Source organism: Montipora foliosa, chromosome 3 (assembly GCF_036669935.1).
Source record: "Montipora foliosa isolate CH-2021 chromosome 3, ASM3666993v2, whole genome shotgun sequence".
NCBI lineage: Eukaryota > Metazoa > Cnidaria > Anthozoa > Scleractinia > Acroporidae > Montipora > Montipora foliosa.
Genome location: NC_090871.1, coordinates 34480893 through 34493806, shown reverse-complemented (window position 1 = coordinate 34493806; position 12914 = coordinate 34480893). Strand labels below are relative to the sequence as shown.

The window sequence follows — 12914 nt, the reverse complement described above, 5'->3', positions numbered from 1 at the left end:
CCATTGCCATTCCAGCCTCAATTGAGCGCATAGTCCCCAATAAGGGATACAGTTGCCAACAGCACACACAGGTAGAGTGTGAAGTGACTCTGATCCTTCTTTCATAGCCTTGCCCTAGGATTTAACACATGGTGACCATCATTGCAAATACAAACAATCAAGACAGCAAAATAAGAGCTATGCTATGGGTCCAGTGATGTCCCCTTCAACCTGACATTTTTGTAGACTGCTCAGTATACCATTTACTTGGGATGATCATTCTCACTTTAGACTACGCCTAACATCTATAAAAAATCAGTAATTTGCGTATTAACCCAGCTAGGTTGTGCCTAACCTTTTCACTAACTCTAAAAAAATCTTCACATTGTTTCCAAGCTAAACTTCTAGAAGTAAAATGATACACAGCCTTCCCTAAGCCTTTGGTTCTATTCTGTACTCTCAATACAAGAAAACTATCAGGTGTAACAGTCTTACTTATCATTAATAACCCAAGTCAAAAACATCGCAAAGTTTTAAATAATCTCTAAGGGCACAATACTGTATTGTAAAGTGATAAAATAACTTGTATAAAATCAATATAGTGGATTTGTACTCTTTATGATCAAGATCTTAGAGTGTGTTAAAAATTTTGGCACTCTAGACTGGATTGGTTTGAACACAGAGATAATAGAATCATAATTTATAATTCCCCATTTAATTGATCTAAGCATATTTTGACATTAGCTATTCCCTGTTATGGTACAACTAGTCTAATCTGCAAAATACTTCCAAATAAAGCAAATAATTCCTGGTCTTGTATAATAAATCATTATGATCATGCACATCCAAGTTGCACTGGAAGAACTTGACACTTGCAAATAAGAAATGTAAGACCTCACAAAAATTATCAACATGAAAAAACAGAAATGCAATATTTTCCCAATATTTGTAGGCAGTGGCATACCTTACAGCTTTTGTGTCACAAGGAAATTAGCAAGAAGACTAAAATAAATGACACCATCAAAACTACCCACCAAACAGCATAATTTATGAAAACTACACCAAACATAATGAGTAATTATTCTGATGTAAGATTTGAGTCCTTTGACAAGATATCAAAGTTCCTGCATCTTTAAATATCTTGATTACCATAAAATTTAAACATAATCTACCCTTACATCTTAATGAGTTCAGAAAACTTGAAAATAATGCTGCAATTAAAGAACTCAATTCACTCTATAATTCTCTATTTTCAAATTCCCCTTTAGACACTTTGTTTGCTCCCCAAATTTTGCATAAACCGAATCTTGTGTTCAAAATGCTCTTGGGAATACCCCAAGAGCATTTGAAAACAATAGTAAGTTTATGCAAAATTTGGGAGGAAAACAAAGTGTCGTATGGGAAATTCGAAAATAGAGAATGTACATTGTAACTCGGCATAAACATGATAACAAGTGACAGGTTTCTGATATATTACAGCCATGACAACTGTACCATGGCATCAAATATGTTTACTTTGTTTAGGCCCAGTCAGGCAGACAAGGTCAAATAGCAGACTGCTGATAAGTTGTATGAGCTGTCATTTTAAAGTGAATGGTGGCCTATCATCAAATGAAAGACTTTAGTTGTATCAGAACTCAATGTTGGTAGTAGTTCTTTCTCATTAGAAATCTTGGCTTAAAAATTACACAGTTTAGAATGCTGCTGTGGTTGAATCAACCAGAGAAATAAAAGTAAGATTAAAATTCACTGGCAGTAATCAAGAGTTGAAATCGTTTAGTAATGCAACTTTAAAACGGTCAAAAAGTTACGTACGGAGATGTGACGTTGACAGCGAGCTGAAAGAATGACATCCATTACTAAGCACGCATAAAGAAACAGAATTTGCAAATCCATACATAAATACTCTATTGTACTACGAAATAGGTGCAATTAAGCTTTCCCGCATCTTAAGATGTGAAAAAAATTTTGGGTCTCACTAAAGGGGAATTAAATTAAATGTCACACTGGAAGGGACCGGTACCCAATACGATGCATTCAAATGAACAAAATTCCTTCGTTTTCAAAATGATTCACTGATTAACCGAATGCCTTCGGAGTTAAGAATATAATCGATTGCAGTTAAAAACTGAGAATAGAAACGCTTGAATGCTGCCCTGGAGAAAGAGAAACTTTCTTTGCTTTTAGAACGATGAATTGAAATGTTATCATTGATAACTTAGTGCTAAACAATTCGAGTTAAATGCAAAGAAAACTAACAAACAAAACAATCTTTCACAGACTTACCGTCACCTCGGGCACGATGATGTTATGGAATTATAGAAAGCGCTTTAAGGAGACCGGAAAAATTGCCAAGCTTTCAAAAATAACCCGGTAACACCTTCAAAAAGGACGTCACGAAATTGTTCTATCGATCGGCGAATACAAGATTTATGATGTGGTTGTGTAGCTTCACATGTATTTCTGCTCACCGCAAATTTGTTATCCAAATATTTATCTGCCAATCAGCAGTGAAAACAAAAGTGGCACAAAATGTCTACAGGCACGGCCAGGCTTTAGGCAAAAAGGCGGTGTAGATTGATCTCTGACTTCAAACTTAAATCGTGACGACGTTCGCAGTCAAATATAGTAAATTACATCTGCATAATTTTTTCCCACACGTACAACAAACTCAAATGATAGCTTCTTAAGTCATTAATGATTACTTTAACCAACAATATTCTCCTAATAAACTTTAATCATGCTCCCAGAAACACGAAAGTTTGAAAGTTTAGCAATATTAACGTCGACAGCCGACAAGAGTACTGTCCCTTTGACATAGACGTACATACACTCCCCGACAGTCACCCTATTCATGTGCCGAAAAATTTCTATTACAATCCTAGAGTACATACCTTAGTGTAAACCTGATCGAAAGAAGATGTAACTGAACTGAGCTATCTACCAAACGCACTGAAGAAACCCAGCTTTATAGATAACGAGAAATGAGTTTTTAAGAATTTCTTATAGCATCCACTGACCTGAGTTGGCAAGGCACCGCGGGAGCAGTATGATACCTCAACCTGAGAAGGAAAATATTTCTGCTTCTCCAAAGGATTTGTTGTTTGCTTTAAACTTAAGAAATTTCTTTAAAACATTACCATCCACCCGAGAAGAAATAAGTGCGATACATAAACATGCCGATATCACGGCCTTGCGGTTTCCACTGGCTACTATTAACCAAGAAGTATTCTGTCTGATAATCTCTCCGTTACGGCTGCTTTTCATTTATCGTCTTCATAGAAAAAGTATGAAGCGCGACTTAATGTAATAATTAGTCGTTAATATCCGCCGCAGGCTTTTGCTTTGGTCTGCCGCAAAGCGACTTTCATTCCATCGTGACAAATTTTATGTTAACACAGAGGCTCAATATTTTTCAATATCCGTGAGAAAGGCCTTCTGAAAAGCATGAATCCAAAATTTTACGTAAAGCAAAGATAAGCAAATATCATCATGGCACCTTCATTACGACTACAATTCGCTTTTGGACGAATTTGTATTTCGCCACCTCAGTTCTACCGGTTTCCAGTATGAATTTCGATTGCATTGAACATGCCGACACAGCGTTTGCTCAGCTAAATGCTGAAAGGGGTTTGAAAATTGTTTATGACTGAATGTTGAAGAATATTTTTAGCTTTATCTGCTCAAAATAGAAGTCTATTTTTATAAAATTTGACATTTTATTTCAGCAGTAATTGATCCGTTTACTGACTACTGCTTCAAACTAAGATGGAGACCATGATGGACATTTTCGTGAAGGAACAAACCTCACAGTTATTTTTGCACGCAATAAATCTGTTACATTTGAACTTTTCACACAAATAACGAATAAAGTATACGGGCTTCCATATATTATATTAAGTAGGGTGGTAAGTGCCTGTCTCGGTCAGATTATTAACTTCATACATGGTAGACATAAAGGCTAGTTACCAAATTCGAAAGGTCAGTTTCTTCTCGGGAAAAAAACCCAGAAACAGACTTTTTACCATCTTGATGAAATGCACGTCAGTTTCTTCAAGTTTCAAGTTCAACAGACTCGAAAGCCAGGTGCTGCGCCGGAAGTACGCTGGCTCATGTTGTTCTCTTTTGGGGGATCTCATCCAGAAATATGAGTTCAGTTTTGACATAATGAAAGTGCTATGTTCGTTCACTTATTATGATGCTCATTTAAACATCTTAAGAACACGAATAAACACACGTAATGGTTGAATAAATTAACCCGAACAAAATTCAATTACGTAAGGTCTCTGTTCAACTTAGAGGTGCCAGATCAGTACGAGTAGATCTAAGCTAGAAACAGGGCACAGCGCTCCTAGGAAGTGATACATGAATTCATTTTACAAAACCCTTAAAACGTTTTATTTGTTTGATAGGTAAAACAAAATTGCTTGCCTTTAGTGAAGTGACTGTTAAAGTGGTTGGAAGGGCGTTAGCTGAATGCAGTCTATAAACCCTCAAAGATACAAGTAGTAGCATGCGTTCAGGTCACGCAATGGATCGTCAAAGCAGTTGAAATAAAAACGAAAAGTAGCTGTCTTAAGGCTGGTTTTCACTAGAGACGGAGTCAGAGTCGGAGTCGTAATCAGAAGCACAGAGCGATTCGATCTAGTGAAAATCAAACTGTCGGAGTCGGAAGCAGGAAGCTGATTCCGCTTATGACTCCGTCGCCAGTTGCGATCATTGTCGAAGTCGGAAGCAGAGGCGGAAGAATAAACCAATCACAAAGCTCGATTCCAAGCATTGTGATTGGTTGGTTCTTTCGTTTCTGCACTCTAGGTTTCACTGGATCATAAGCGACGGAGTCATAAACGGAGTAGGAAGAAAATGGAAATGTTCTGATTCTTCCGACTCCGATTCCGTCGAGCTTACGACTCCTCTTACGACTCCGATCTTTGATTTTCATTAGGTCATAAGAGCTCTTACGACTCCGACTCCGTCGCTAGTAAAACCAGGCTTTAGTTGCTGTCTTAAGAGATTCATTCCTAGGCCCAGTCTTCGTAGTCCATGGTCAAAAGTTAGTAGTCTTTGGGCGATGGTCCATTTATGCATGACTTTTTGATTCCAAAGCATGCAGATTATCTTTGAGGGGGAAGTCTTTTTGCAACGCTAATGGTAGTCTATCACAGCGCTAGCGTACGTCAGACGTCAGTCTTCTGTCTTTGGAAGGAGGAAAAAACTGGTAACCTTTGAGGATCGTCCAACGCGATAATTGATTTTCAAAGGCAACTCATGTGAGAAATTCGCTTTAAAAGAGGTTCTAGGGTATTGTTATGCCAATGAAATGGTTGGACACTTTCAAACATTGACCTGGTTGCTTGTACCATAGATACATACGTAGTTAGGGACTTGTCAAGAATTAGCAGGGGGGAAAATAAAACGACCCTCCTTAGGTAAGGGATTGAACTGTCTTGACCCTCCCCTGGAACTCATCCTAAATTCTCTGACACCAGCGAGATATTATACCAGCAGGCACACTAATCTTGCATCCTAATCTCTTGCTGTAGTTGCATCAGTAAGTGGACAAGTCAGTTCACTCTCCTCTCGTTGCTGACACTTGAAGTTCGTCCGCTGGAGCGAGAAAGCGACTTAGAACAGTTTCAAAATGCCTTGATTGTTTTCAATTTGTCCAAAGAAAGAATGATTTGGTTAATATCGGTTGACTTAGTTACCTGTTAACTAAGGAACAGTTACGTAATATCGCATCTTTGTCTTTGCGGTGTTAATGTTAAGTTCCTGTTTTGAATTCCTCAAAGACGGAAAAGAACCCTCCAAACTGGCACAAACAACACGATGCTCAGTCGTCAAGCGACACTCGAAACAGAATGGTGGTGTTAACACAATGTTCTTTGCTTTTTCGTTACCCAAGAAAAGTCAAGAGAACAGAGAGGGCAATTCATTGCCTTTTCGTTACTGTTTCCTTGATGTTAGAAGGACAAAAATAGTAGGTTGCAAACACCGGCTTCAAATCCACGATTCCACGGATGGCATGTTTTCAAGATGGTAGATTCCTATATTTCCGGTTGTATCTAAAATGCGACAGGACATATCAGATTCAAAAAGAGTTAGAATAGCTCCTAATGCTAAGATAGCTCCTGATTTCAGTTGGTAGATTGTTCCATAGCATGGGTGCCGCCCACATGAATGAACGTCACCTAACGTCTTGTATGACTTACATCTCGACACGGTGACCACGGTCACTAGCTAGTGGACCTCTACAGGATCTTAATGATCGGGTGCCTAGGGCTACGGGTCTAATAGTAATGAAACTTCTGATATACTCCGGACACATATTGTGAATGGCTTTAAAAGTTATCAATAAAATCTTAAACTGAATCCTATAACTAACCGGTAACCAATGTAACTGCTTCAGTTACGGAGTAATGTGACAATATTTGCGTTCGTTAAAAAGAACTCCAGCGGCCGCATTCTGAACGCGCTTAACTTTTGCTATCTGATACGCGAGGAGACCATACAGTTAACTGTTGCAGTAATCCACCCTACTGGTGACAAATGCATGGATTAAAGTTTCTGTGGTTTCTGGAGATAAATATTTCCTAATTTTCCTTATGTTATGAAGATGGTAAAAACGGCACTACATGTTTTAGTCACGTGCTATGCCATAGAAAAGGTGCGGTCAAACCAAGACCCCAAGTTCCTCAATGATGACGATGATGGGATCACAGCCTCGTCGACACGAATTTCTGACAAATTGGTCCTGCGTAGCTGCTGCCAGGTTCCGATGACAATAAACTCTGTTTTATTGTCATTCAGTGATAAGCTGTGCTCACGTGACCATTGCTTGATGTAGCAGATGCAAAAACAAGAGCATTACAGTCAGCCCTGTACCAATCTGATTCTCACTCACATTCTCTAAATTTACATTCATAGCGCCATATTGGAAATTTAATAGATTTTTATTGGTTATTGGCTTTTTCCTATGATATCTTGCTTTTTTTCTCTCTCTCTGGATAATACTTTTAATGTGCTATACAAAGTTCGTTAAATCCAAACCGGTTCAGAGAAGTTTGTGATGTCAAATGAAGGATGTACCCATGCCTCATAAAACCACAAATTTTCCGGATTGCGCTAGGAGGTTCCAAAAATTTTCAAGAAATGTATCAAATCAAGAACTTTTTGAGCGAATTTGCGCCACAGGCTGTTAGATCTTTTTTTATTTAAAAACATCGGGGTTAAGAGCATTGAGCCAAAGTCCTTCGCGATCATGTTTCATAGTTGCAGACGGAGTAGTGATGGACTGGAACAACATACCCCCTCCCCCTCCCCTCTGATCCAGTTAAAGTCAGGCTCTGACCTGCTGTCGCCGAAGATATTGACGTTGAACATTGATTACCGTAATCAACGAAACAAATTTGAAACACAAAAAAAGCCCATGTTCGGTTTATATTTGATTGGATCATTTTTTTGATTTAATGGTATGATAAAACAAAATATTTAAGGCACGACCTTCTGTGAGAAATATTTGAAATAATCGCCTCCCTTGAATAATCGCCTTCCCTCGAATAATCGCCCCCTTTTGGTGCGAAAAAAGAAATAATCGCCCCCGGCTATTATTCGAGGAAATACAGTATATAATATTTGAGTAAAACGCAATTTTCTTGGGCTTCTCAGAAATAAATGACATGAGATTCAATACATGATTGCATACTGATTTTATGAGTGGTTTTCTCAGAATCGATGCAGAAATTTAAGAATTTAACCGGAAATTTAATTACATGGATGTCATCATTATCGATTACTTCTTGTTCATTTTTATTTCACTATAAACATACCCCCACCATTCAACATCGTTACCTTATGTTATTCGGTAGCTTGTTTATATCACGCAGTGTCTGGTCGGCTCTTGATTGCTGAAAAGTCCTGTCTTCGCCTTTTGTTACTGGAATATCGGTGATAAGGAGTTTATGAAAGATGTCGCGGAGTAACTGTTTAGTCAGTATATTGTTGTAGTGCCTCTTTCTTATCCAAAGCGCCACTCGATGAAGCTTCTGGTCATGGAGTCCATATACCTTAATGGCCAGTCGGAGTAATGTAACTACTATTCCAAGATGCTCTGAAAAGCCATGGATGGATCCTTTGTTCTATCGAAGTGGCTCGGACAAGTATTTGGGGTGAATGAGATTACGAGCAGTAATAGCACGCACTTCGTTTTTAGAACAAGTGGACAAAGAATGGCATAATTTAGCGGTGAAACTTAATGCGCACGCTTAGAAGTACTTAGCCATTATTTTAAACAATCAACTGAATATGCATCTTGTTTTGGGAAATGCCCCTGGTTACGTTTATTTTAAGTGTACAAGGCATGAATCGCTTTGAATGTTGATTGCTAGACACTAACGACGCCTGCGCATAAATCGAATATTGGTACATTTTTAACGTGGCTAAAAAGTAGCTTTTGCATCAGAGAGAATTTTTCACCCAACTACTATAAAGTAAGCGTGCGCGTGATATCATCGTGCTTTTAATCCGCCATTCTGTGTAAGCCTTCAAGTAACTTCAAGTAACCGGAAGTTCTGTTTGGAAGTAGTGCGTGATAACTCCGGAAAAAAAAAAAAAAAAACACGCACTTGAACACAAACAATAATAGACCGGAGATGGCAATATAATGACACTGAAATTACCTTCAAACTTGCCAACTAGAAGAAAGGAATAATGTACACTGTGATTAGAAAGAGCGCGACAGGTCGTGAGTACGAGATGTAACAAATTATAACCGTGAATTGACACCACTGTTTTAAATGATTTGCTTTGAAAAGTCTGAGCTCTTCTGATTTTGCTGTTTAGACAATTTAAAGAACGCATTATATTGGCATGAAATAGTTGTGGGATTGGAAACCCTTGACAGCACACACGCAGCTGTCTGTGTTCGTAATACCTATCATACAAGATTACAATATATAAAATTAAATTCTTATCTCCTTGGCGATTGAACTGTAGTTGCCATGACAAGACAAAAACAAACAGATTTTATCGTATATTTGGGTCAGACGGAGAGAATGAAATAAACGACATAAAATACAAAATAAGTTCAAGCTGCTATGTCACGTAATTCAAGGTGGTGTTTAAAGGATGTCTTTAGTTAATCACGAGTTTAAAACTCGAAAATGATAATATGGAATAGAATGGAATGGACCTCTTTAGCTTGTACGTTTTGTTTTCCCATTTCAGACCACGTGATGTTATTCCAGGGAACAGTTTCTTTCAAATGTCGTCCTACCAAAAAACAAAAGGAAAATGCCCTTGGGAACATCATATGCTCTGAAATGGGAAAACAAAACGTCTAGCTAAAGAGGTCTATTCCTTTACTGATAAAGTTATCGTTCATCACAAACAAGATGATTCTGAGCAAAAAGTACCTTTATCCATAAACTTGAAAATCGTCGGGCCGACTTTTTTCGAGCCTACCCAATTGCAATCCGTTTCAATCTCGTCCATTTCTGTCCATCCACGCTGCTCTCTCCTTTTTATGTATTTCTTTTATGTTGTTCAAAAGTTTTAAGTTATTATTGCTATGTTTCATTTTACTTTTGGACATAATTTCATCATTTTGCGTGACATAGCCCCCCCCCCCCCCCCCCAGAAAAAGTATGCAAAAGCAAATGGGGTCAGGAATGCTTCAAATAAATATTGTTACAAAAAAGAATAGTTTTTGGTGAAAGGGAAAACCAGAGAACTGAAAAATTGGGGAGAACAGGACCAAAAACCGTTTATGGCTCTATCCAGTTGTAATCCAACCCACGGAACATTAGTGAAATCAACACGCCAACCTTACCTTGCTCCTCCCTCTCGAAAAAATACCACAGTAACTACAACTACCACAAGCACTGCCAGTTAACACTTTATATAGATAAAAATGAGACTAAGTGCAATTGCAACATGCAAGCAATGATAACAATATTAATTATTTTAAAATTCGACGGTAAACGGAGAAAAATAGGCAGGCATTGCGTACATCAGGCAGTGCAGTAACACAGCGCTTTATTCTTAAGTGTCAAATTGACTGCGTTTTGTTTTCCAGGAGATGTCTTTGCACAATATGTAGCTCTAATACTACACGACATTGTTTTGGTACCGTCATTGTGGTGCCATGGTAGATGTCTTAGGTAAAAAGCCGGGCCCTGAGAAGACGTGTGGTTACGAGTAAAATACTAAACCCAGAAAGATTGAAGAAAATAAAACGGAATCGAGATACGAATGGCTTTGATCATTTTCACGTTCCCATACAACTTCTTTGTCACTACAAGTTTAAGCGTGTACCCTGAGCTTTTGATAGCTTTCCAAGACAAAAGTTCACTGAAGTTAATCCCTAGGGGTCCGGCGGGGTAAGTATCTGGATGGTTGGCCTCAAAATATACGACTTGCTATGTCAGACCGAAATATAGGACCGAAAATTCTATTTCAACGCTCCAAAATGCGAACTAGGCAAGGTACATATTTTGCTAGCCTGCTTTATGCAAAACAAATGTTGATGAAAAAGAAAAGAATATTGATACATAGTTTTAGGAAGAGCAGAAGGAAGTTTTCAGGAAGTGTCGATCGAGAATGAAATATTTTACCATCTGCAACAACATTCGCGACATGAAAACCACATTGATTTTGAGCCGCGAATATAAAAAACTACCATAGCAAAAATCTCCCAAAATGTTTTTCGCTGACGTTCAATTTTATTATACTTTTGGCTGCACCAGTAAATCACAAAATCGAAAGTGCCGTAGAATTCAGCGGGCGCACTGATCAAGTTACCTTGCATGTTCACTCGCGAAGCAAAGGATACATCTGTGTAAAAATGATAACAAGACACTGGGTTTTTTGCTAGTTTGTTTTTTTTCTTTCAAGTGTTATAAAGTTTGACAAGAAATGTGCGAATTCAACACAAAGATCACCATCGCCTAACTCTTGAGGTGGCCCATTGTTTCTGCAAAGTCAAAAATTTACTCCCCTAGACCAGGTTATTCATCACCAGGTAATTCCATCGTTTTGGAAATAGCAGCTGCTTTACTATTCATCAGCGTCACAAATTCTTGCCGATTTTGGGGCTCATTTTGTTGAAACTCAAGCACGCTTCCAACAGACCTGTTTACTTAGTGACTTATGCACGCGCTGCGGGCCTATTGGCACCACGGACACTCTGCTTACACTATTACAACTCGGTGACATTGGGTGTAGTGCACAACCCACATGTGACGAGTCAGAGAATCGAACCTGGGACACATTGGTGGGAGGCGAGTGCTTTTACGCCGCCAGCCCTGTTCCCCTGCATCCTACGGCAAACACGGAACGTAAGCCTGGTTTTCACTCGCAACGCAAGCACGTGTAGTAGTGCACTACCACAAAATAGGGGAAAGCAAATTAAGGACGGTGCCTACTATTGTTATTGTGCATACGTTCTGCGCATTTCGGATTTCCTATCGGTGATGCTTACTAATAAAGGAATATTTTGGCGCAGTTTAAAATTATGCAGACAAAATAGATCTTAGTAAATCCTTTTAGTATCCAAAAGGAAAATTGGGGGCAACTATGCATTTTTCAGAAATAATTAAGCTTCACTCTGAGAAAGAACGCCATACATGGCTCTGTATTTTAAAGCTTTTTTACAAATATTGTTCATGAATCATCTTTGAAAAATGCGTGGTTACCTCCAATTTTCTTTTTCGATTTCAATAACACTTGTTAAGATCTACATTTGCCACATAATCATAAACCGGGGCAAAAATACCTTTGAATTTGTAGGCACCGTACTAAGCTCATGTGGGAAGTCAAGGTGGTTTAGCGGTTATCAACCGGGCGTCTCCCACCTCTGTGACCCGGTTTGAATTTTGTGAGTAGTCACCAGTTCTCTCACAAGTCATTGTTTTACCAATACAGAAAGTATCCTAAACATTCCTAAAAGTTAACCTTAGGCCTGAAAGCTTTTGTTTAGGCCTAATTGGGCTTAAGGTTAGCTTTTATGAATGTTTAGGATACTTTCTGTATTGATAGAACAATGACCTGTGACGTATGACCCGTGAAAGCACAAGCTCAAGGATAAAAAAATTTCCTTTTTCCTTGTACTTCCGGACAATGTCCGAACTGATTTGGGAGTTGACAGGTCAACCTTTCGTCTTGCCGGTCATGTTGACCGGTCACATTTGATCAGTTGTAGCAAGTCGCTGTGTATTGTCATTTGCGGAACTTTGATCGGAAACCCTGGGTAAAATGCAACAAGAACCGTTGTTGACATTGAGTACTTTAAAGTGCTATAAGCTCTAAGCAACAACTTTTTTGGAAATATATAACGCCAGTTTTGGTTCATGGGCCCCTGTTTTAGGAGTTACTTATTTTATATAATTTGACAGACCAGAAACGGTACGTGACCGAGCTAAAATGAATTTGGCCGGTGATCGTGTCCGGAGACTCTCCGGAAATTATTTCGAGCCCTGGGTACTCAATTTAAGTCTGTGAGAATCACCACGAACGACTGCGCCGTTAGGGAAAAATGTTAAGGACCGGTCCATGTCAAGTTGCATTGTTTTCATCAATCCTTTCCGTGAATGTTAATTCTAGGTAAAATATAATTGTGCACCCTTTTATACAGTTGTCTAGTCCTTTCGGGTGGTCAGTAAAAGCAGTTTCAGTAGTAGTGACTCTTCGCCAAAATTTTAAATGTCTACTTTTTAATATATCAATGACATAGTAATGCTTTGGCTAATTTATCAATCCTACTCAAGTACTCACTATAAAAAGCACTACCCCAAACTTCAATAGCGTACAAAAAGTTAGATATGACTAACCTTTGAAAAAGTAGATCCAAGATACTCGGATTGAATAGTTTTAGTATTTACATACTCTTTAAGCAACAGAGAACGTTTTCCGTGTTTCCATAGCCTCATCTAAACACG

The 12914-nt window shown here is 38.5% G+C and overlaps 1 protein-coding gene across 5 annotated transcripts in view; it reads right to left on the bottom strand.

The window, feature by feature from the left end:
* The window catches only part of LOC137997334 (rap1 GTPase-activating protein 1-like), a 43065-nt gene extending 34828 nt beyond the window's left edge, over nt 1-8237 (bottom strand). The window contains exons 1-2 of one of the 5 annotated variants that reach the window (XM_068843265.1): nt 7831-8237; nt 2-114 (exon numbers count right to left, since the gene is read on the bottom strand). In XM_068843265.1, the coding sequence (XP_068699366.1) occupies nt 2-31 (30 nt within the window). In that variant the 5' untranslated portion in view covers nt 32-114; nt 7831-8237. Of the gene's footprint in view, nt 1; nt 115-2265; nt 2541-2873; nt 3400-4410; nt 4429-7830 lie in introns of those variants that run through there. The other 4 variants (XM_068843270.1, XM_068843268.1, XM_068843267.1 and 1 more) reach the window with 4 other exon arrangements.
* Nucleotides 8238-12914: the final 4677 nt, after the last annotated feature.